General features: G+C 46.6%; 2 protein-coding genes across 2 annotated transcripts in view; both read left to right on the top strand.

Annotated features, from left to right (window-relative positions):
* Nucleotides 1-25,768, top strand: part of LOC121919807 (protein FAM71C-like) — a 1,121,343-nt gene that overhangs the window by 1,025,035 nt on the left and 70,540 nt on the right. The gene's annotated exons all lie outside the window — the stretch shown is intronic.
* Nucleotides 1-25,768, top strand: part of SCARA5 (scavenger receptor class A member 5) — a 165,979-nt gene that overhangs the window by 120,069 nt on the left and 20,142 nt on the right. Inside the window, exon 7 of the mRNA XM_042448836.1 lies at nucleotides 3,713-3,775. Coding sequence (XP_042304770.1) covers nucleotides 3,713-3,775 — 63 coding nt within the window. The remainder of the gene's footprint in view (nucleotides 1-3,712; nucleotides 3,776-25,768) is intronic.

Genomic DNA, 25,768 nt, shown 5'->3' with positions numbered 1-25,768 from the left:
ATCCTCCTCTGCCAGAGAGTGCTGGTGCCATAATAAACTACCATTCCCAGGATTCCCTAGCATTGAGTTATGGCAGTTAATATGGGGAGACACAGAAGAGGACGAATAAGCGCCTCCTGATTGGCTCTTTTAAAAAACAACCGTGAAATTTATAACGAATTAAAAACGGCCAGGTAGTGGGAACGCAGGTACAGGCTACATCGGTGTATGTTACATCGAATTAATGTGACGTCATGATGACGTCGCTTTGATTGACAGCTGAAAAAGGCGAGTGCGAACGAAATAACGCTAAAACCGGGTTATATATACACCGATTCATTCTTGAATAGGAATGAAAGCGGATCATTCAGTTGGTACATGAGAACGAAGAAAAAAAGCGATTTGGAACGCGGGATAACACCCGTGTTATTTTGAATCGGTTTTACCGAAACCGGTGTATTTTAAATCGTTGTAAATCGTAAGTGAGAACAACCCCTTAGGGAGCTTGGTATGTTTAGCCTGAAACAGAGACGGTTAAGAAGCGATACAGTAGCCCTGTCTTAAGTATTTGAAATCAGCTTGGTGATAGATGTACATTGAGCCAAGGCATGTAAAGGAGGAGTGTGAGCGATAGTGTGCTTTTAAAGGAAAGGGTTTTATTCTAAGAGAGAAATCTCCATTGCAACAGTGTATGCCTTCACATGAAGGACCATTTTCCCCTCAGGCTCAAGATTAGAAGATACCAGTTACAGACTGATGAGATCCTTTCAGCCAAGCCAGGAAAAGTAATACAAACCCTGACTAGCTCATTTGTTGTTGTTGCTAATTGCCTTCAAGTTGACCCCAACTCATGGCCACCCTGCGAATGAGACACTCCAAGGCCCCTTGTCCTCCACTGCTCTGCTCAGGTCTTGCAAAGCTGTTTTGGAGCACAAATCCCAGAATCCCCCACCATCCATAGCAATCCAATTTTTTGAAAAGCTCTGCTCTGGACCCAAAACTTTCTTTCTAGTGAGTAGGTGCTGTTTCCAGACAGGGCAATATCTTTTAGACTGCAACTCCCAGAATCCCCCAACACCCATAGCCAATGAGATTTATAATCCCAAATAAAATAAAAGACTCAACACTTTATTTGCAGTGAGTAAGTGCCCTCTCCAGATGGAGCAAGACTTTGGATCACAAATCTCAGAATACTCCAGCATCCAAGTGAATGGGATTTGCAATCTCAAATGTTTTGTTTTCTAAAAAAGGAGACCCAGACTTTATTTGCAGTGATTAGGTGCAGGAGAAGCTCTAAAAGGAATAGAGAAACGGAGCAAGAAAGAATTGAATCCTCTCCCTGTGTGCATTCATGTGTGCATGGGAAGATCTCGCAAACAAACCCCAGACCTGAGCTGTTTCCCATCCCACTAAGTTATTCTGTCAAGAAGATGAAAACAAGCAAGAGATCGGAGAGCAAAAGGGGGGCTTTTTGGAAGTGGGGAGTAGGAATGCTTAAATGGCAAGGGCTGCGGGCCAAGGCCATCTCGCATATGGTGGGCATGCAGCCAAGAAACAAACACCTGGCATTTGGGCCTGGGGCCAGAGGGGGCATTTTAAGTGGTTGCATAAAAACCAGAGGGAATCACAGTTGCTGTTCATGATACCCCCAACAATTGCATGTTGGAAACACCCATGCTGGCATGCCAAGAGTTATGAACAAGAACGCCCATTGCTCAGCACAGATAATTGGGAGTCTTATTGGAGTGTATTTCATAGCATCATAGAATCCTAGAGTTGGAAGAGACCTCAAGGGCTATTTTATTCGTTATTTATTTCCAGGATCCCGCCTTTCTCCCACATTGGGATTCACAATGGGCTTCAAGGCAGGTCCAGGCCAACCCCATTCTGCCATGCAGGAACACAGAATCAAAGCACCTTGGACAGAGAGCCATCCAGCCTCTGTTTTAAACTCCATCATACTCCAAGGGAAAGTCTTCCACCATCGAACAGCTCTTACTGTCATAAAGTTCCTCCTAATGTTGAGGTGGAATCTCTTTTCCTGCAGCTTGCAACCATTGCTCTGGGTCCTAGTCTCTGGAGCAACAGAAATAAAGCTTGTTCCATCCTCAATATGATGCCTCTTCAAATATTTAAACAGGGCTATCGTATCACGCCTTAACCTTCTGTTCTCCAGGCTAAACATCCCCAGCTCCCTAAGTCTCTCCTCATAGGCTTGATGGTTTCCAAACCCTTCACCATTTTGGTCATCCTCCTCTGGACACAGTTCTTGCTTCTCAACATACATTTTGAATTGTGGTGCCCAGAACTGGACACAGTATTATTCCAGGTGAGACCTGACCAAAGTAGAATAGAGAGGGGCTATTACTTCCCTCGATCTAGACTAGACTAGACTTCTATTGATGGAGCCTAGACCTCAGCCAAATGAGAGGCTGCATCCACACTACAGAAATAATCCAGGTTTACACCACTTTAATTGCTATCGTCAATATATATCTGGGATCTGCGACCTCAAAAATCCATGGATGGGTGACCTCCACTATTTTCAATGGGGCACAAGACCCATTCAAGCCTATGGGGCTTGAATATGTGCGAGCCTCTGTTTTCATGGGGAGGGGCATCTGGAACGGATCCCCCACAAAAACGGAGGGTCAACTATATATATATATATATATATATATCATAGAATCATAGAGTTGGAAGAGACCACAAGGGCCATCCAGTCCAACCCCCTGCCATGCAAGAAATCCAAATCAAAGCATCCCCGACAGATGGCCATCCAGCCTCCGTTTGAAGACCTCCAAGGAGGGAGACTCCACTACACTCTGAGGGAGGAGTGTGTTCCACTGTCGGACAGCCCTTACTCTCAGGAAGTTCCTCCTAATGTTGAGGTGGAATCTCTTTTCCTGCAGCTTGCATCCATTGCTCCGGGTCCTAGTCTCTGGAGCAGCAGAAAACAAGCTTGCTCCCTCCTCAATATGACATCCCTTCAAATATTTAAACAGAGCTATTATATCACCTCTTAACCTTCTTGTGTGTGTGTGTGTGTGTATTCTCCTGTATGATTTTTAAGATCTGACAAAGAGACCAGTGGAACTTCCAAAGCTTGTGTCCTGTATTTTGTGCATTTTGTTTGTCCAGTTAAAGGTATCACTGTTTTGTGGATTTTGGTCCAAAACACACTGCAGAAATAATCCAGTTTGAAACTGCTTCAGCTGCCCTGGCTCAATGCAATTCTGGGAACTGTAGTTTTGTGAGACTTTTAGCTTTTTCTGTCAGAGACCTCTGGTGCCACGATAAACTACAAGTCCCAGGATTCCCCTAGCACTGATCCTGGGCAGTTAAAGCGGTCTCAAACTGCATTGTTTCTGCAGTGTGTTTTGGACCTTAGGATGTTTTTATATCTTGGCCATCTATCGGAAGGAGCAAGGAAACATCAATACATTTTTCTATTCATATTGGCATGGTATTTCCGTATTGGAGTCTTATACTGGTTTTCCATTCTCTCCCAGTATGCCTTACCAACAGAACCATCATGGTCACCATAACCTATTTTGGAGATAGGGCTGAGCACCGCAAGAGCTCTTTCAAACTTCAGATGAAAAACCTGGAATGGATTTAATGCCCCACTGACCTGGAAGCAGCCAGTCCACCCTTGGATTTCTTGTGCCATTAGCCGCTTCTTTTGTATTTCATAGAAATATATTCCCAGTGTTTGTTTTTCATTTTTCAGGTGATCGGGGACAAAAGGGAGAGAAAGGGGACAAAGGAGACCGAGGAGGAGGAGGAGAAACAGGTAAAACTGAATTTTAAATATGAATTCACCTAATGCCTCGAACATGATACAGGAGAAGGTTTTTTAATATACTTTTGCAACCAGGGATGCTTCCAATTGCAACGTTTACTTTGATATGTTCTTAATGACTTTCCATTTTTAAGGTAGTATTTTTAAGGATTTCACAATTTTATTATATTGGTTATATTAATGGAGTGTTTTAACTGTGCTTTAAAAATGTACATATTTATTGCTGTTGTTTTCTAAGCATCTTTTGTGAGCCGCTTTGGGTCCCGTTTGGGAGAAAGGTGGCATATGAATAAAATGAGCTGAACTAATTAAAACAAATCAGGGTTCTTCTTCGTGGTCTCTGCGAATCACACAAATGGGTTTATTCTGCGCCTGCGCAGCAATCCTCGGAAACTTCTAGAATCTCTATGCAGAAAGCAATGTATCTTTCTGCAACTTTTTGGCGGTAGCTCCGCCCACCCATATATAAGGCCCCTGGTGGCCCGCTCCTCTTCAGTTCCTTCATTCCGCCGCGCTAAGCAGCTCGAGGAACTTCGCTAGCATTCACTTGCTCTTGTGTATTAGAATCTCTGGCTTTTGACCTTCGGACTTTCACTTGACTATTCTCTCGGACTTTCCCTTTGGCTTGACGACCTTCTCTGATTCTACGGCTTGACTTCGGACTGGAACAGACTTCTCTTACCATGGCCTCTTTCAAGCAATGCACCAAGTGCGGGGTGAAAATCCCCAAGGCCGACGGCCACGACAAGTGTGTCCTCTGCTTGGGGGAGGCACATGTTCAGGGCAGTTGTGCCCACTGCAAGGCCATGTCCGCCCAGGCCCTCAAGAACAGGGACTGGACACTCAAGGCCGCCCTCTACGAGAGGGTTCTCAGCCAGCCTGTAGGCTCTGGAGCCTCTGGGGAGTCGGATGCCCCCAAAGCCCCCAAGAGAAAAGGGGATAAACGCTCCGATCGGGACAAGAAGCGGGCTCGTTTGTCCTCGCCGCCTTCTAAGAGCCGCCGTAAGGGGCCCCCAAGCACAGTCTCAGTGCCTCTGCCTGAGTCAAGGCCAGTACCGTCGACATCGCCTGTTGCTGAGCCGGTGAAAACCCCGACTCCGTCTCTACCGGCCCCTTCCCGGATGGTGCCGCTCGAACCCAGAGTCCTCCTCACCAGTCACCTCTCTGTACCGGCAGATAGCCTACAGATTATGAATGTGGATTCTGAATCGGAAGGAGAGCTCCGGGACTCCTATGCTCCATTCTCTCCTCAAAGGCCGAGGTCAAAATCTCCTTCGCCCTCACCAAGGAGAAGGCCACGCTCTGCCTCACGGGACCGGGCTACGCTAGGTACCGAAGCTGATGAGGCTCTGGCTGCAGACCATCCTGCCCCTACAGAGCATGATCGGGACCTCTTCCAGGCGTTCCCGGATCTCATTCACGACCAGCATACGGGACAGTACCTCATCCCGGTTGACCCGTCCTGTCTGCGTCGTAACCTCCGTGCTCATTCATGGATCCGTCGCCCGGATGATGAAACCTCCCACCGGGACAACCGGGACAATCTTGGGACATCCAATCCTCTCTTTAGACGGCGCAGCCCATCCCCCTCGAGATCCGGCTCGGGCTCTCCTCGTTCCGTGTCTCCCATCTCGGATGAGGACGCCCCGTTTGTGTCTGAAGGCCCTTCTGTCCCGTCGCCCACGGACGACGTCCGGGCCTTTGCCGATAGGGTCATACGGATGGCTGATGCTCTCAAGCTGGAAGTCGCCCATCCGGAAGATGATGCCCTTGACCCGGTGGAGAGGAGGATCCACGGCTCGGCCCCAGCTCCTCCAGCCTTGGCTTACCTCCCATCCCTGGAAAAGATCGCGAAGCGTTCCTGGGACTCCCCAGCCATCATCCCGTCAACGTCTCGCAAGATTGAGAACCTGTACCGGGTTACTCCGTCGGCCCCGTCCTGGCTGTCACACCATCCCAAGCTGAATTCAGCTATTGTGGAAGGTGCCCAGTCCACCTTCGCCCCCAAGACCTCTTCTTCGCCTGTCGACAAGGACAGCAAGAAGCTGAACGGTCTGGCGAAGAAATTCTACGCCTCGGCGGCCCTCGACCTCAAAATCACCAACTACGCGGCTTACGTGGGGTCCTACGTCCAGTTCCTGGTGGAGAAGATGGACCCCACCATTGCTGACCTGCCCGATGACAGGAGGCGTATGATGGCGGCTCTCAGGAATGAGATCCACCTGATGGTGGGACAACAGATCATCTCTGCCAGGCACTCCACGGACTGTGCATCTAAGATCCTTTCTGGCTCCATAGCTCTCCGCCGATATGCATGGCTTTGGTCCTCAGACCTCACCCCTCAGGCGAAGGCGGCTATTGAAGACATGCCCTTTGACAACTCGGGCCTCTTCAATAGGGACACGGACGAGAAGCTTAGCTTCAGGTACCGGATGAAGACCGCGGCTAGAAAGCACGGTATGTCTTCCGCTCCATCCAAGTCCCCCCGCCAGAGGTATCCCGGTCAGCGCCCCTGGCACCCAGGAGGCCAGTACCGCTTTCAGCCCCAGGACCGTCCTTACCACCAGGACAGTAACCCTCAGGGCCGATCCTCCCGGTCGCCTGCTCCCCAGCCAGACAGGCGTCAATCTTCCCAACCCAGATACCAACAAGGGTATAGGAAGAAGGATGGCCGGGGCAAGAAGAGGTTCTGATGTGTTCCCGCGCACCTCGTCACGTCCAACAGGCTGAGCCCTTTCTTCAACACCTGGGCCGCCATCACTTCGGACTCTTGGGCACTTAACATCGTCCATAAGGGTTATGCCCTAGAGTTCACCGAGCTCCCACCAACTGGAGCCTTTGTTTCAACTGTCCCCTCGGACACCCTTCTTGACGAAGTGCGCACTCTTCTACACAAAGACGCCATTGAACCCATTTTCCCCTCTGAGTTCAAGCGGTGCTTTTTTTCCAGGTACTTCACCGTACCGAAGAAAGACTCTGGCCTTAGACCCATAATGGATCTTCGGGCCCTCAATGACTTTATTGTTTACAAAAAATTTAGGATGGTAACCCTGGCTTCTATCTTACCACTCCTACAGGAAGACCTCTGGTTCGTGACGCTAGACTTAAAAGATGCCTACTTTCACATAGCGATCCTGGAGGACCACTGCAGGTTCCTCGCCTTCGCTGTCGGACACCAGGCTTACCGGTACAAGGTCCTTCCCTTCGGCCTCTCCACAGCTCCAAGAGTCTTCACCAAGTGCATGGCGCCCGTGGTGGCATACCTGCGTCAAAGGGGCATCACAGTCTTCCCATACCTGGACGACTGGCTCTTCGCAGCATCCTCAAAGGACACCCTCCTCAAGCAGTTGGATTTTGCCCTGTCCCTGCTGCAAGCACTGGGACTACAGGTCAATTTCGACAAGTCCAACTTGACTCCTACCAAGCGAATAGACTCTATAGGAGCAACGCTGGACTCTCGACAGATGAGGGCATACCTTCCAGAGGCAAGGTTCCAAGCCCTCTGTGCATCTCTGCAGCCCTGCCTCCGCCAAAGGCGTCTTCAGGCCCGTGCAGTACAAGTCGCCATGGGACATCTAGCCTCTACCACTTTCGTCACACCGTGGGCCAGACTACGTCTGAGGCCCATTCAATCTTGGTTCCTCTCTGTGTTCGACTCCGTACGAGACACGTCCACCAAGCTGCTCACCATCCCGAGGACTGTACAGAGGTCTTTACAATGGTGGCTCCAATCCGACAATGTCTGTGTGGGGATGCCATTCTTACCCCCTCAGCCGGATATCTCTTTGACTACGGACGCCTCCCTGCAAGGATGGGGCGCTCACACACTGCACCTTACAATAAAGGACAAGTGGTCACCGGCAGAAGCTACGCTCCACATCAACGTCTTGGAAATGCTTGCCATGGAGAAAGCACTCAGAGCCTTTCAGTCGGTCCTCGCGGACAAGGTGGTGCTTCTTCTTACCGACAACACCACCGTTATGTACTACCTCAACAAACAAACAAGGAGGTACAAAGTCGAGGATTCTGTTGTCAGTCACCACCCGCATTTGGGAATGGTGCATAGCACAAAAGATTCTGCTACAATGCATCCACCTGCCTGGCGACCAGAACGACCTTGCAGACCAACTCAGCAGGTCACCCTCCATTTGCCACGAGTGGAGACTACATCCAGAGGTGTTGTCCCAACTCTTCAATCGCTGGGGAACCCCCCTCCTCGACCTGTTTGCTTCCAGGCTGAACGCCCACATCGTAAGATTCTGCTCACGGTACAGAGAGCCGAGTTTGGAAGGGGACACTTTCCAGCTCAAATGGACTCAAGGCCTTCTGTATGCCTTTCCTCCCTTTCCTCTGATCACACGGGTCTTTTCGAAGATGCTGGCCGACCACACGGACGCAATCCTGATAACTCTGTGGTGGCCCAGACAGCCCTGGTTCGCTTCGCTCCTACAACGAGCACAAGACCATCTCCGTCTGGAGCACCGGCCCGACCTGCTCTCGCTCCACGACGGACAAGTTCACCATCCCGAGATGCAATCTCTCCCATTGGTAGCATGGAGGATTCTATCCTGAGGACGCTTCCATCTGGTGTACAGGATATCATCAAGGCAGCACAGAGACCGTCCACACAGAGGTCCTATGCCTACAAATGGGATAGGTTCCTAACCTTTCTACAAGCAAAGGACATTCCACCATCCCGTGTCTCCATCCCTGTAGTCCTGGACTTTCTCATGACCTTAGCAGACGCAGGTCTCTCCTTGAGCTCTATCAAGTGCTACCTGTCTGCCATTTCATCTCACTACCTATTTCAGGACAGGCCTTCTCTGTTTGGGGATCTTCTCGTAAAGAGGTTCCTTAAGGGATTCAACAATTTGCACCCACCAATTCTAGACCCTACACCGCAGTGAAGTCTAGACACCGTCCTGGCACATTTGGTGTCCAAGCCCTTTGAGCCCTTAGCTACCACGGACCTGAGACTCCTGACTTGGAAGACGGCCTTCCTGGTAGCTATCACGTCAGCCCGCCGAGCTGGTGAATTGTGTGCCCTGAGGATGGACCATCCTTTCCCCCGTTTCCATAAGGACAAGGTGGTGCTCCGTACAGACATCACTTTCTTGCCAAAGGTGGTGTCTGCCTTTCACATCAACCAGGACATTGTTTTGCCGACTCTGGCTCCTAATCCGACCACAGACTCTGAGCATCAGCTCCATGCCCTGGATGTCCGCAGGATGCTGGCATTCTATCTGGACAGGACATCTGCTTCCAGACGTTCGGAGAGACTTTTTGTGTGCTACTCCGAAGCCAAGAAGGGGCTGCCGGTGTCACCGCAGAGGTTCTCCAAGTGGGTGGCCAGCACCATCCACCTCTGCTACGAACTGGCTGGAAAGCCTCTACCAGGTCAGGTTAGAGCCCATGCAACTAGGGCAGTAGCCGCATCCTCAGCCTTTTTGACAGGGATTCCCCTTGAGGATGTCTGTAAGGCAGCTGTCTGGTCCCAGCCATTGACATTCATTAGGCATTACAGACTGGACTCAAGGGCCAGGCATGATGCAGCCTTTCGGAGGGCAGTGTTACTCTCTGCCATGCAATAGACTTGTTACACGGTTAATAAATAACACAGTTGTTTGGTTTACATACTTTATTGATTATGTGATTTATTGGTTATTGACACTCCCTCCTCCACTGACTATAGCTCGCTAGTCTAAACCCATTTGTGTGATTCGCAGAGACCACGAAGAAGAACAGGTTGCTCACCTGTAACTGTGTTTCTTCGAGTGGTCATCTACGAATTCACACAAACCCGCCCATCCATCCCCTCAGTGTCTGCTCATTTGACAACGCTTGTTGCCGCGCTGATTAGCGGCTCATTCGGAACGGAAGAGGAGCGGACCACCAGGGGCCTTATATATGGGTGGGCGGAGCTACCGCCAAAAAGTTGCAGAAAGATACATTGCTTTCTGCCTAGAGATTCTAAAAGTTTCTGAGGATTGCTGCGCAGGCGCAGAATAAACCCATTTGTGTGAATTCGCAGATGACCACTCGAAGAAACACAGTTACAGGTGAGCAACCTGTTCTTTTCCATCTGTGTCAAGCCCAGCCATACGGCTGGATTTCTGCCTAAATAAGCGGCAATTGAAGGAGCATATTCCCAGAGGTTTTTAAATTTGACAAGTGGTGCCTGGTCCTTTAAAAAAGGGGAGGGGTGGAAAGCACACTTCTGATACCCCTATCAGTGCTGGAAACGTCACCTATGACCATCGCGGAACTAACATTGATTGACAGCCAGGCACCTTCACCTTAAACCCGAATTCTCCAAGAGGGCATTCGTGTTAAAATGCCCCTGACTGGTAGTCAGCACTTGCTTCCGGAGAGATTCGGGAAGGAGCCCCCCGAATTTGACCAGTTCGTTCCAGAGCAATGCCACCAGTGTGAATGAGGCCTTAGTCACCAACGCGCTTATAGAAAGCGCGGGATGAGTCCTTCCTGAATCTTCATTCGCGAAGCAAAGCCAGAGAGATTAAATTTGTCAATCCTTTCATTGTTAAATTATTACAACAGTTATTGAACCACTCCATAATTTTGCTTATTAAATTAATGGTTGAATTATTTGACCATTTTGCTAATTAAATGATCAAATTAATTAATAAAGAATCCCAAATGTGTTTCATTCTGAGGGCTATACAAATAATATATTTTTTAAAAAATAACATAATGGAATGTAAAATCATATTTAAAATATTTAATGCCATTCTTCAGCATCCTGAGGCTTGTTTTCCTTCTTTTCCCATGAATTTTATCTAATGGTCTCCAGGTTTTGGTTTTTCTTGGTAGAAACACAGGCACACTTACTAGGACTGCATCCGCACTGCAGAATTAATGCAGTTTGATACTGCTTTAACTGTTGTGGCTGAATGCTGTGGAATTCTGGGATTTGTAGTTTCTGAACAATTCAGCCTTCTCTGTCAGAGCGCTCTGGTACCAAAACAAACTACACATCTCAGAATTCCATAGCACTAGAGCCATGCCAATGAAAGCAGTATCAGCAATGCCATAATCACAGAAAGTCAACATGGGTTTCAGAGAAAGAAGTCATGCCAGACAAACCTGATCTCTTTCTTTGATAAAATGACCAGCTTGGTAGATGAAGGGAATGCTGTGGATATAGTATATCTTGATTTCAGTAAGGCCTTTGACAAGGTTTCCCATGACATTCTTGCAAACAAGCTTGTAAAATGTGGACTAGACAAGGATTACATGGATTTGTAATTGGTTGACCGGCCAAACCCAAAGGGTGCTCAACAATGGCACCTTTTCATCCTGGAGAGAAGTGACCAGTGGGATCCCAGAATGCTCTGTCCTGGGCCCAGGGCTATTCAACATCTTTATCAATGACCTGGATGAAGGAATAGAGGGCACGCTTATCAAATTTGCAGATGACACCAAATTAGGAGGAATAGCTAATACTCCAGAGGACAGGATCAAGATTCAAAATGACCTGAACAGATTAGAAAACTGGGCCAAAGCTAACAAAATGAAATTCAACACGGAGAAATGTAAGGTACTGCACTTAGGGCGGAAAAATGAAAAGCACAGATATAGGATGGGGGACACATGGCTGAATGAAACTACGTGTGAAAGGGATCTAGGAGTCCAAGTAGACCACAAGTTGAACATGAGTCAACAGTGCGATGCGGCAGCTAACAAGGCCAATGCGATTTTAGGCTGTATCAATAGAAGTAAAGTGTCTAGATCCAGAGAAGTAAATGTATTCTGCTCTGGTCAGGCCCCACCTGGAATACTGTGTCCTGTTCTGGGCACCACAATTCAAAAAGGACATTGAGAAACTGGAGCGTGTCCAAAGGAGGGCGACAAAAATGGTGAAAGGTCTGGAAACCATGCCCTATGAGGAACGACTCAGGGAGCTGGGGATGTTTAGCCTGGAGAAGAGAAGGTTAAGAGGTGATATGATAGCCCTGTTTAAATATTTGAAGGGATGTCATATTGAGGAGGGAGCAAGCTTGTTTTCTGCTGCTCCAGAGACTAGGACCCGGAACAATGGATGCAAGCTCCAGGAAAAGAGATTCCAGCTCAACATTAGGAGGAACTTCCTGAGAGTAAGGGCTGTTCTCCAGTGGAACACACTCTTTCCTCGGAGTGTAGTGGAGTCTCCTTCCTTAGAGATCTTTAAGCAGAGGCTGGATGGCCATCTGTTGAGGATGCTTTGATTGTGATTTCCTGCATGGCAGGGGTTGGACTGGGTGGCCCTTGTGGTCTCTTCCAACTCTATGATTCTATGAAACCGCATTCTTTCTGCAGTGTAGATCTGTGACTCTGTGGAATTTGCTTATATATTGGGTCAACATTCAATAAATGATTGACTGGATCTAATCTAGTTTCAACAGTATCTTGTACACTGTTGTATGAAATTTCAGTGCAACATTTTTGTTTTTTGGGCTAAAAACGGGGTTTGCATGAAAAATAACTTTAGTTGTTGGTGGGTTTTTTGGGGGGGTGCTAAAAAAAAGATGCACGAAACTTCACCTAATCTTACCCAGCAGAAGGATGGTTTTCAAAATGATTCATTATTGCAACTAGCACGTAATAATTAAAAGATCAGCATCGCTAGGCCTAGGGCCATCTTGTCAGTGTAATATTATGCCAGCTGCAAAGAGTCCCCTTAACTCAATCAGGGCCTCTTTGAGCTTTGTTAAACTACGAATCTGGAAATCTGGAATCCCTTCCAAACTTGTGCAATTGTTTTGCAACCAAAAAATCCCCACATTTTGCAATCCCCTCGAAACTCAGATACCAACAGATCAACTCAGGGTCCTTAGCAAACATTTAGGCACAGGTTTGGAGCAAATCAGGCAGTGTTGGATTTGGGTTTGTTTCCTAAGAAGCTTGTGTTGATACGCATATACAGGACCCTCGTGAAAGTGTGTGTGGGGGGGGGGATGCAAATAAAAAATATATTTTTTAACATGAGAGACCACCTCTTTAGGAAACTCTAGGTCCTTCAGTGCAACTCTATGGTCAACGTCTGCCAAAGTTGACAAAAAATCACACTGGAGGACCTACAAATGTCTAGAGATTTATTTTCTCTACGGCTCTCTACATCCTCCGGCACAACTCAGTGGTCAGTTTCTAGCAGAATTTCTCTGGAAGCCCTAGGGATTCTTAGAGATAACATATTAATAAAATCTGCAAATAATCAAGGCCTTAAATGTCAGAACTGCAAATGTGGATGGCCAACTTTATCTCAGTTTTAGGTGCAAAAAAAAAGGGGGGGGGGGGGGGGGGGGGTTGTTGCTCCAAAAATAATTGCAGAATTTTTATATACCGTATATATTCTACCTCATGTATCAGTCAAGGGCAGGTTTTAAGGCCAAAATTAGGAATTTTGATATGACCCATATATAAGTCGAGGGCATGGAACAAAGGATGTAAAGGATGAAGGAAAGGAAAATGATGCCAAAGAGTGCTTCTGTTTTCCTGTCCAAGCGTTCAGAAAGGCCAGAAGCAGTGTGACAGTGGAGAGAAAAGAGGAGGTTGGTATTTCTTTTAGGTTTTCCTAGGATGGACTAAGCTCTTACCTTTTGTCGCTCTACTCAGAGACAGAGAAGGATCCTATTTTGAGTTAAGGTACACCACTTGCATTGACCCGTGGATAAGTCGACCTGGGTTTTTGGGGTCATTTTTTTTTACTCAGGCCTGGTAGAAATGGGTGCTTTACGCTGGCCTGGGGCCAAAATTAGGGCTAGCTAGTACTGGGCGTTCACACGTGCCCAGCACAATCTTGCCATGACCCCATCCACTCAGGGCACAGAGTGATGATGTCCATGCAGTGCAGCACCCAAACAGTGCTGTGCCACACAGAGGTCATCATCACGCATGACTGCGGCAATGGTGCCCCACGCATGGCCTAAAAAGGGTTCTTTTTAGGCCTCCTGGAGTCTGTGCCATTTGGTTGGCATGGTCTCCATCCAGGGCAGAAAGGGGCGGCATCTTGCCAGCCCTTTCACCCCATCTGCACAGCCTCTCAAATTTCTAGATGTATACATGAGTATATACAGTAGTTTTGGAGGGGATTCCAGATTTCAGGATTTATAGTCCACAAAGTGGCCTTTCCACCCTCCTCGTCCTTCTAGAAAGCAAAAATGAACTTCCTTGATGCTTGGAGAGGTGTGTGAATGCTCTCTCCCTCAGCCTCTCTGTCCAGAACTAGCACAAGTTTGTGTGTCTGTGTGTGTTGGTGTGCTAATTCCATCCCCCACTCCCTTTTTGCGTAAGATCCAAGAAATCTGGACGGCTTTTGTTCCTCTCCGTATTTGTTTTTATTAAGCCCATTACCTCCCCCCAATCCTGTACCGAAAGGAAAATCTGCAAAAAAAGAAATAAACAGGCTTGCTTAGCAAAACAAGCTCTCCCTTCCCTGCAGCTGCACCAAGATATCATCAGCTCCCTTTAATTGGGACCATGTGTCTCTTAGGGAAGTGGGAGATTTATATACTCTTGCAAGGAGAGGGGGGGGTTGCACTCTGAAATCTCCCTCCCCCCTCCAAGAGACAAACCCATTTTCATCCATTTCATCCAGACCCAGGCAATGGACACCCTCCAAAATGTTGGATGGCAACATTTCTTAGATAGACAGATAGAGCATGAGCCTTTCATTCTTGGGAGTTGCGCCACTCCTGGTTTTCAGGTGGCCCAGCTAACCTCGGGCCCAGTCATACTTATGTTTTTTGCATGCGTCCATGAATCAATTCAGAATCAATTCATTATGTTTTAAGGCAGAGAATCTTTTCATGGCATTTAATTCCAGTCTGAAGTTCCCATCCACCACCGGTCTGGATTAAAATGGAGGCACCTCCGTTTCCTGAATAGTGGCTGTACGATCCAAATCGATCTGATGGCTTACTCAAATTAGAGATGTGGATCATTGTGGTTGTAAAAAAATAACTGTTAAGTGATCCGGTGCCAAATGCACCAGTTTAAATGGGTTTTTTGTTTGCCCCCCCCCCCCCCCCCCGGCAAACTGCACCGAGTAGAATTGGTGCAAGTCTGAACTACAGGGAAATAACTCGGTTTCCTAATCTGTGATTGTATAAAGTTCAGACTAAAAACCATGATGGATTCATCATCCCACTAACATCTGAGGTCACCCACATCTACTGCTACCCAAATGAAGCTTGAAACGTGGCTTATAGAGTCATGGGATCCTAAAGGGAGTCCCTAGAGGCCATGGAGTCCAACCCTCTGCTCAGTACAGGATCTCCAGCCAAAGCATCCCCAGCAAGAAGCTGTCCAGCCTCTTTTGGAAGACATTCAGAGAAAGAGATCCCATCACCTTGCTAAGCCATTGGTTCCGTTGCCAAACCAGCCTTACTGTCAAAAAGTTCCTTCTAACATTCAATCGAAATCTGCCCTCCTGTAACTGAAAACCATTAAGCCTGGTCTGAACCTCTGGAACAGCAGAGAAAAATACCATTGTTTGAATCTACTGGTGGCATGAGCTGCAGTGCACCTGCACAAGCCAATGGGTACTCATGAGTCATGTGTTGTTACCTCTGTCTGCATCGGCATGCAGCCTCCAAAATCATTGGCAGCTTTAAAAGTAGCCATTTGCTTCTAAAAAAGAAAGCATTTTGTTCATTGTACACATTTTTAAACAAAACATTTAATGACCTACATGGTTTGGCTGCGGAACGCCCAACGACAGCACATGTTTTCCTTACGTAACATGTGTCCCTTCTCGGTTTGGAACGCATTGAACATAAAACACTTAACTTTTGCACTGTTTCCAGCTTGAAAGCAGATAAGACGCAGCAGGACTTTCTGCCTCTCTCTCGCCAAGCAAACTCTTGACGCAACTGGAATGGCTCATGGGACTTTGGTTTCTGTACAGACTTGACATAACTGTGTGGCAAGTGGTCAGAGTTATGGCCTTGCCTGGACTACAAGCCTTTGGACTTCTGTTAGCAATCGCCACTTGCTGCTTCCACTTAACTCTCCCCGTGGTAACCATACAAAGCGGAGATCTGAAGCCACAAAGTTGTGAGTTTGATCTCAGGGCTCCAAGGCTGACTCAGTCTCCCATTCTTTTGTAGGTGGGTAAAATGAGTACCCATGGTAGAAAAGTGTGAGTACCCTTTATAATCAAGAATGGCTAAATAAGTTAGCAGATTATATAGAAAAAGATATCCATACTTGTTTATTGAGCAGCGGGTCTAGGGAGAGGCAAAAGTCCACCCGCGCTGATAAAATACCTGCATCATACGCAGGCTTGCCATACACAGACTTGAGGTCACGCGGACAGCAAGCCCTAATATGGTGAATGAGGTGCACACTGCAGCAAATCATAACCCCCCCAAAAGTCAGCACATCCCTCAGTTACAGTTATCACAGATAACAGAGCTATGGAATAACAATAATAACACTTTTTGCTGACTCATAAATATATAAACGTGGTGTAGTGGTTTGAGCATTGGACTGTGACTTCGGAGAACAGGGTTCGAATCCCAGCTAGGTTACAGAAACACATTGGGTGACCTTGGGCACATCACACTCTCTTAGCCTCAGAGGATGGCAATGGCAAAACCCCATGACAGATTTGCCTTACAGTCGCCATAAGTGGGAAACGACTTGAAGGCACATAACATACACGCATACACACACAACCCCCCCCCCCCAAAAAAAAACCCCATATATTACATGTGTGGATATACATTAGAGAAATCCAAAATTTTAGGTATCATGTCATCATACATTATACAATATAACCAATTGCTTTTGAAAATTCTTCCAAAAGTCCGCCACAACGAATATTCCTGATTAAATTCAAAAAATTGGTGGTAAGTGGTTTGTTTGTATAAATAGTGTTTTTCTTTGTTGGCATATATTTAGTTAATTAAGACGATCTGTCTGCAAATAAGAACTACAAAATGGTTCACTAACTCCAGATTTGCTGTCTCCATGTGTTTTCTGGACTACATAGAATTCGTTCAATACATCCCATGTCAACTTAATGGAGGACGTTTGGAAGGATTTTGAATAGTACCTTGTTATATTGAATTATCACATGATACCAAAAATCTGGGACTTCTGTAATGTACAGTGGGCCCTTGGTATCCACTGGAGCTTGGTTCCAAGTCCTCCCATTGATACCAAAATCCGTGGATGCTCAAGCCCCATTAAATGCAATAGTAAAATGGTGTCTCTTACATAAAATGGCAAAATCAAGGTTTGCTTTTTGGGAGTTATATATGTTCTTTGAATATTTTCAAGCTGTGGATGGTTGAATCCACGGATAAGGAATTGGTGGATATGGAGGACCAACCGTATATCCAAGCATGTAATATAGTTTTATGAGTATACAAAAAGTGTTGTTATTGTTATTCCATTGCTCTGTTATTTGTGATGCATGAACCCATCTTGTCATTATCAAGTCCTGCCATAATTCTATGCCAGCTACTTAGTTAAGTATATAGTTAACCAAGTAACCTCTCCTGGCCTGATCTTCCCCAACAAACCTGATGAAAACATGGTTCTGTTGTTGTGCTCTCAAGTCATTTCCAACTTAACGGAGACCCTAAGGTGACCTGACAGGGTTTTCTTGGCAGGTTTCTTTGGAGGGGCTTTGCCATTGCCATCCTCTGGGGCTGAGAGAGCATGGCTTGCCCAACGTCACTCAGTGGATTTCCATGGCTGAGCTGGGATTCGAACCCTTGGTCTCTAGAGTCATTCAATGCTCAAAGGTTGTGAGGGGGATTACAATTTTGGCAATTCACCTTTTGCTCTGGATTTTGCAGGACAATTTGGAGCACTTCGGAGCAGTGTCTGCTTTGCCGACTGCCACCGCTGGTGCAAGTCACTAGTAAATATAACATATTATAAGATCATATAATTAATATAAGGGTCACAGAAACCACTGGGTGAGTGTAGTCACATCTTCTCAGCTGAACATACAACAAAAATAATGACCACAGAAAGAATACATAAATTCAAATCTAGACACTGACAAAATCGAAATAGTCAAAGAATTCCCATACGAAGGGTCAAACATTGACCAGTCAAAAAATAAGAAAGAACTGGAAAAGATCCTGAAAAGTAAAGATATACAAATGAGTACTAAAGTCAGAATGCTTCAGGCCATTGTATTCCCCATCATCCCCATGTATGGATGTGAGAGCTGGACGAGAAAGGAAGCAGACAGAAGGAAAATCAATTAATTTGAAATGTGGTTCTGGAGAAGAGTGCTGAAGATCCTGTGGAAGACCAACAAGACAAACAAATAAGTCCTTGAACAGATAAAATCATAGAGTTGGAAGAGACCACAAGGGCCATGCAGTCCAACTCCATTCTGCCATGCAAGAACTCTCCATCAAAGCATCCCTGACAGATGGCCATCCAGCCTCTGTTTAAAGACCTCCAAAGAAGGAGACTCCACCAAACGCTGAGGCAGTGTCAAACAGCCCTGACTATCAGGAGGTTCCTCCTGATGTTAAGGTGGAATCTCTTTCCCTGTACCTTCCATCCATTACTCCTTATCCTATTCTCTGGAGCAGCAGAAAACAAGCTTGCTCCATCCTCAATATGACATCCCTTCAAATATTTAAACAAGGCTATCATATCCCCTCTTAACCTTCTCAAACCAGAACTCTCCTTGGAAGCCAAGATGAACAAGTTGAGGCTGTTGTACTTTGGCCACATCAGGAGAAGGCATGGATCACTAGGAAAATAATAATGCTAGGAAAGGTAGAGGGCAGAGGAAGGAGAGGAAGACTGCAGGCCGGATAGATGGATTCAGTCAGGGGAGTCACCAGGCTTGAATCTACAAGGTCTGAGCAGAGCACAAGGGAATCTTGGAGATGTCTCATCCACAGGGTTTCCATGAGTCAGAGTCGACTTGAAGGCAACTAACAACAAAGAGTGTGAGTGTATGAGTATACTAGATAGATAGATAGATAGATAGATAGATAGATAGATAGATAGATAGATAGATAGATAGATGCCATATATACTCAACTATAAGTCGACCGCATGTATAAGTCAAGGTCAGATTTTGGGCCCAAAATTATGGATTATACCATGACCAATGGATAAGTCAAGGGTAAAACTTGGAGGCTCCTTCAGTGTGTGTCTGTGTGCATATGGCAAGAGAGACTCTCATTGAGGGTTTTTGCTTCTTCGTTTCAGCTTTGGTTTCAGCCAGTCGCGCGGGTGGGAAAGGGACTCTTAAACAAACAGCAATGTCACTCACTCACCCAGGACTCTTTCTGCTTGGCTCTTGCTTGCAAAACTCCTCTCTACGCCGCATGGGGAAATCTGAAAGAGCTGCTATCATTTTTCCATAGTGACCCATAAATAAGTCGACCTCAGATTTTGGGATCAATTTTTAGGCATAAATTTGTAGACTTATAGACAAGTATATACGGTAGATATAGTAATCGTTTTTTGCTTAGTCCAACGAACATTGCAAACAACATCCACGCTTTCATGCAGTTGCAAGATCATAGTTGAAATTGACTAAATAAAATATACGCCTAAGCTTAAGATAAACACCTTCTATTATAAAATAGGTCACATTGCAGTAACAAGTTCCAAGTTGAAAACAAATGGAAATGAAAATGCAAGGTATGCCATTTCCCTCTAGACTGGTCCCCTGACCCCAGTAAATCTGTATTTCTGTGACGGTTCCATTGTGTAGAGCAGGTGGGAGGACAGAGTCTGCATCTACACAGTAGAATTAATGGAGTTTGACACCGCTTTAAGTGCCGCGGCTCAATGCTATGAAATCCTGGGATTTGTAAGGGTTTTTTTTAGCCACACCAAACTACAAATCCCAGGGTTCCATAGGATGCACTCATGGTAGTTAAAGCAGTGTCAAATTGCAATGAAGCTGCAGCCAGAGTTGCTGTTCTGGCAGGTGAGATCTTCCACCAGGAACGGATCTGTCCACACTCAGAAGCTGAACTCTATGAATGTTTCTCTGGAACAAAGCCCAGGATGCTGTGCTTGAGAAGACGCATGCAAACAACTTCAAGATCCCCTTTCAGCAGAGATGGAAAGTCCAAGAGCTGCAGGTGGTTACGGCTTAATTTACGGACAGAGCCATAACCCCCTTGGGAAAGGGAGTGGAAAGTCATTGTGCTTTCCTTTGCAATCCAAACAGTGGAGCTGTCAAGCCAGGCCGCCTTGTGTCCATGGCTTGGAGCCATCCAAGCCGTTGGCCCCACTTAACCTGCCAGAGCAAAGCCTCTTGTGCTGAGTTTGTTGCTGAAAACAGTTTGGTCTCTTGCCCAGCCATGGAGATCTGCTTTGGGAGGAGGCAAGAGAATGCTAGTCTGCATTCATAGGAGTGTTTTTAAGCAGAGGCTAGATAGCCATCTGTCCCAGGGATGGCTTGGATTGTGTCTTTCTGCCTGGCAGAAAGGGATTGGATTGGTTCGCTCTTGGAGTCTCTTTCAACACTAGGATTCTGTGTATTCCTGCATGGCAAAACGGGGTTGGACTGGGTGGCCCTTGGGATCTCTTCCAACTCTTGGATTCTCTGATTGTATCAATGATTATGTGAATCTATCCTTGCATCTAGAAGCTCTGCTGGTTGGAATCAGCTCTTTCAAATGGTTTTGCAACCTGTATCCTGGGATAGTCACTGATTCCCATGTTGGTGGGGTTATAAACCCACTCTCAATTTTCCTAATCTCTTAACTTTAAAGGAACTGTAGAAGGTTCTCAACCTTGTCCTCCAATCAGACTGAAATGTGGAGTTTGGACCCCATTTTGGAGTAGACTCACTTCCCCACTGACACTGTACATGCTTGTGCAGGGACCTAGTCACACTCTGCAAACAGAGTGCTATGCTTTAACGGCCATGCCTGCATCCTCCTATGGAATCCTAGAGGAGCTCTCTGGAGGCATGCACACTGTAGAAATAATGCAATTTGACACCACTTTATGTGCTGTACCTTCATCCTATGGAATCCTGGGATTGGTAGTTTTACAAGGTCTTGAACCTTCTCTGCCAAAGAGTGCTGGTGCCTCGCCACCTACAAATCCCAGGATTTTTTCAGAGGGAGCCATGGCAGTTTAAGTGCTGTCAAACTGTATTATTTCTACAGTGCAGATGCACCCTGAAGCTTCTCCTTTGTCAACCTAGGTGAGAAAAGGTGGCTCATCATCATCACTGATGCTACCAGCTCCAAGGGAGTTAGGCTGGCAGAGTTTGGCCTTTACTGAACTTCAGGTTGGGTGGAGATGTAGTTGGCATCCATACATCAAGACCATTCCAGCCTGAGAAGCATGTGATACAGTACAAGGCTCAAAATAGTCCATTTTCCTAAGCCTTTTGCACACTTGATTACTTCTAGGCTTTCATAGAGGCATCATTCCACCTTCCAAGCGTGTTATTTATGCACCAAAAAAAAAAAGCAAATCAGATCCATTCCAGGGACATAGCTAGGATTTTAGGAAGTCCAGACATTATAATGGGGCTTGGGTGCAGCGGCACAGCAACACACACCATTCATTTTTCTAATGGAAGGGGGGGTCCAGACCCCAAGAACCCCCCCCCCACGGCGACATCCCTGTCCATTCTGTGTTTATTTAAGGTTGAAGAGGCCAACATAATGTTTGGACTTCTGCTGTATATTTAGCTCCAATCATCCTTGTTCAAGAAGGAAGAAATGGCATTGTTCTGAGGACATGTTAATACAACTGTTCCAGGGTTCTCACTCTGTGTCTGTGTCTTCACGTTGCTTGTTTTCTTATGGGGACCCCATGAATTTTGTAGAGTTTTCTAGGCAAGGAGTTAACAGAGTTGGGTTTGCCAGTTCCTTCCTCTATTTCAGAGGAAGCAACGAGCAAAACCACCTCTGATTATTCCTTGCCTAAGAAAACCCAAGAGCACCTGCTATTTGTTGACAGTCTCCCATCCAAGGACTAACCAAGGATTATTCTGCTTAGCTTCCAAGATCAGACAGGATCTAGTGCCTTTAGAGCAGCCGTCCCCAAGCTTTGGTCCTCTAGATGTTTTGGACTTCCAAATTCTTGATGGTTGGCCAAACTGGGCTAGGGCTTCTAGGAGTTGAAGACCTAAACACCTGGAAGACCAAAGTTTGGGAAACATTCATACCACTATAGAATCATATACAATCAATACAAGCTTGTTTTCTGCTGCTCCAGAGAATAGGACACAAAGCAATGGATGCAAACTGCAGGGAAAGAAATTCCATCTCAACATTAGGAAGAACTTCTTGACAGTAAGAGCTGTTTGACAGTGGAACACACTCCTTCCTTGGAGATTATGGCAGAGTCTCTTTCCTTAGGGGTCTTTAAACAGAGGCTGGATGGCCATCTGTTGGGGCTGCTTTGATTGAGAGTTCCTGCATGGCAGAAGAGGGTTGGACTGGATGGTCCTTGGGGTCCTTTCCAACTCTATGATTCTGTGATTCTATATGGTGCTGGAGAAGAGTGTTGACGATACCATGAATTGTCAAGGAGACCAACAAATGGGTCCTTGAACAGATCAAGCTGGAACTCTCCCTGGAAGCCAAGATGATGAAACTGAGGCTGTCGTACTTTGGCCACATTGTGGGAAGACAGAATTCATTGGGGTGAAATAATAATTCTAAAAAAAGGTGGAGGGAAGTAGAAAGAGGAAGACTGCATGCTAGATGGATGGACTCTATTAAGCAGGTCACTGGCCCTACATTGTGGAGACAGGTTATGGTCAGGGCAGGGGGAAACTGGTTTAATTGACCCATGTAGACATGCCCACAGTTGGAAGAGGACCCAATGCCCATCCAGATGTATGTGTGGATGTGCATCCTCAAATGCATCTCTATGGCATAAGCACAGGCTTCTGGATGCACATGTGCAACTCTGTTTTTGCAATGTTGAAATTAATGCAGATGTTACACATTGGACAAACCTGCCCAACGGCTCCATTGGGGAACTGATGTGTTTTAAAAGGCACCAGCAGGGTTCCAGCTAATTGTCATGCCCTGCTTCCAGAACATGAACCAGGGAGTTTATCAGACAAGGGGAATTGAAAGTAGAATCCGATGGCAATCTGAAGGCAATCATGGGGTTTCACATTATTGCGTGATAACCCACTACACACAAATTCGGCCAATGGGAAGTCAGTCCGAACTCAATCATGTGATTTCACGTTATTGTGTGATAGACTGCCACACGCAAATTTGGGCAATGGCATGCTATTTTCGGGCAATGGGGAGCCAGTTTGAACGCAATGCGTATTCATATAATTGCGCTAAACTAGCAACTTTTAAGTGAATGCGTTTTGGCTCCACTTTCTTTTCATTCGAATTTAAGAGATATTCCTCCCATTTGCTAAATTTCCTCGACTCTGATTCAGAGATTGAAGCATTGGATCTGCTGAGACCTGCTGCTGAACTAGAGCAGGAGGAGGTTCCAGAGCCACACATCTCAGAGACAGACCAGAAAGCTGGACCAGCTCTGGCAGAGGGTCTTTTCCATTCAGATACAGAAGACAACTTACCCCTACCTACCTTTGCTGAATGGAGACAACAAAGGGAGGGTTCCAGGAGGTGTCAGCGGATTTATAAGAAACAGCAGTTCTTTAAGCGATAGCCTTGTTTAAGTATTTGAAGGGGAGTCACACTGAGGCTGGAGCAAGCTTGTTTTCTGCTGCTCCAGAGACTAGAACACAGAACAATGGATGCAAGCTACAGGAAAAGAGATTCCACTTAAACATTAGGAGGAACTTCCTGACCATAAGAGCTGTTCAGTAGTGGAAGATGCTCCCTTGGAGGGTGGAGGAGTCTCCTTCTTTGGCGGTCTTTAAGCAGAGACTAGATAGCCATTTATTGGGGATGCTTTGATTGTGAGTTCCTGCATGGCAGAAGGGGGTTGGGCTGGATGGCCCTTGGGGTCTCTTCCAACTCTATGATTCTGTGACTATAAGTAGTAGCTGCATTGAGCTGCTGATCCATAAATTCCCTGCCCTGCCTTCCAGGAATTGTCAGAGATTATCTGACCTACCTGGTTCCCTGTTGTGTTCTTCTGTGTTTGTGGACACTAGATGCCATTTACACAGTTGCCTTGCCTGCCTGAGGTATAAGGCTGGGACTTCTACAGGAAACTCACCAGACAACATTCAGATTTATTAGCTACCTGTCCTTGTTTGTTTTGTTTTGCTTTTCCTGTTCCTGTCAATTTAATAGGAAGGATGTTTTTTCCTGAGGGAGGAGGGGATATACAGAGTCAGGGAGCAGCCATTGGAGTCATTCAAGGCAGAGGTAGCTACGGAGAGAGAGGAGACAATTAAAACACCAAGGAAGAGGGGAGCTCAAGAGGGTGCTTGTGGTCCCCAAGCTGTCTCCCAGTTTAAATAGCATGGATAGCCTTGATGACAGTCTCCCTGGGTTGAAGCTACTGCTGCTGAATGCCAGGTCAGTGAATGGTAAAACAGCTGCCATTCAGGACCTGATCCTGGAAGAACAAGCTAACCTGGCAAGTATAACAGAGACCTGGTTGGATGAGGATAGAGGAGTTAATCTATCTCAGCTTTGCCCACCAGGTTTCTGTGTGCAGCAGCAGGCAAGATCTGGAGGGCGAGGAGATGGAGTTGCAGTGGTATATCGTGATTCCATCCCCCTGACCAGATGCCCCTCACACAGTCTATGGGTTTTGAATGTGTTTATTTAAAGGTGGGTAGCCGGGACAGAATAGGGATTCTGTTGGTATACCGCCCACTCTGCTGCACAACAGTCTCCCTTCCTGAGCTGACCGGGGTGGTCTTGGGGTTGGTGTTGGAATCTCCATGTCTATTAGTGCTGGGGGACTTCAACATCCATGCTGGGACTACCCTTTCAAAACAAACAAAGCAAGCTTCATTTATATACTGCTTCATACCGCCTAAGCAGTGTCTAAGCGGTTTACAACTGTAAGCTAATTTGCCCCCAACAATCTGGGTGCTCATTTTAGCGACCTCCTCGGAAGGATGCAAGCCTGAGTCGAGCTTGAGCCCTTTTGCTGGTCTTGAACTCACAACCTTGTGGTTTTGAGTGAGTGGCTGCAGTACAGACATTGAACCACTGCACCACCAGGGCTCTTTCAGGAGTGGCTCAGGACTTCATGGACTCCATGACAACCATGGGTCTGTCCCAAGTAGTATCTGACCCTACTCATGCTGCTGGTCACACTCTGGACCTTGTTTTCTGTACTGGGTGGGATGATGATGATCTTGGTGTGGTGGAACTCTCCACAGTTCCATTATCATGGACAGATCATTATCTGGTCAGGTTTAGACTCACTGGGACTCAGAACCTCTGCCCCAGGAGGCTGATGGATCCGAATGGATTCCTGAGGGCTCTTGGGGAGTTTTCTGTCACCTTGGCAGGCAATTCTCTTGACGCCCTGGCCAGCCTTTGGAATGAGGAAATGGCCAGGACGGTGGACACAATCGCTCCTGAGCATCCCCTCTCACGGAGTAGAGCCAAACCAGCCCCCTGGTTCTCTAGGGATTGAGGTTGATGAAGCAAATGAGGAGGAGACTAGAGCGACATTGGTGGAAGACTTGGAGTGAATCTAATCGAACATGAGCTAGAGCCTATTTGAAAGCCTACTCTATGGCAGTGCGGGCAGCAAAGAAATTATTTTTTGCTGCCAGCATTGCATCTGCAAGGAGCCAGCCAGCAGAGCTGTTCCGAGTGGTCAGGGGCCTTTTACACACTCACCCTCAGGTAGAAAATGCAGACCACGCAAAGGCTCGCTGTGAAGAATTTGCACATCATTTTGCAGATAAAATCACTCCGATTCAGTCCGAATTGGATGCTACAGTTGATACAGTGTCAGTGGATGTAACCGTGGCTCCTGCCAGTCCAGTATTAATGGATATATTAAAGACTGAGTGCCCTCCCTCCATAACTGTCATCTTTCGGCCGTTGAGGGAGAGAGCAGGCCGGCCCAGCGTCATCAGGGGCTGGACTGAAGACTGAG

The sequence above is a fragment of the Sceloporus undulatus genome, chromosome 1, assembly GCF_019175285.1.
Source record: "Sceloporus undulatus isolate JIND9_A2432 ecotype Alabama chromosome 1, SceUnd_v1.1, whole genome shotgun sequence".
Classification (NCBI taxonomy): Eukaryota; Metazoa; Chordata; class Lepidosauria; order Squamata; family Phrynosomatidae; genus Sceloporus; species Sceloporus undulatus.
This window is presented reverse-complemented; position numbering and strand designations above follow the sequence as displayed.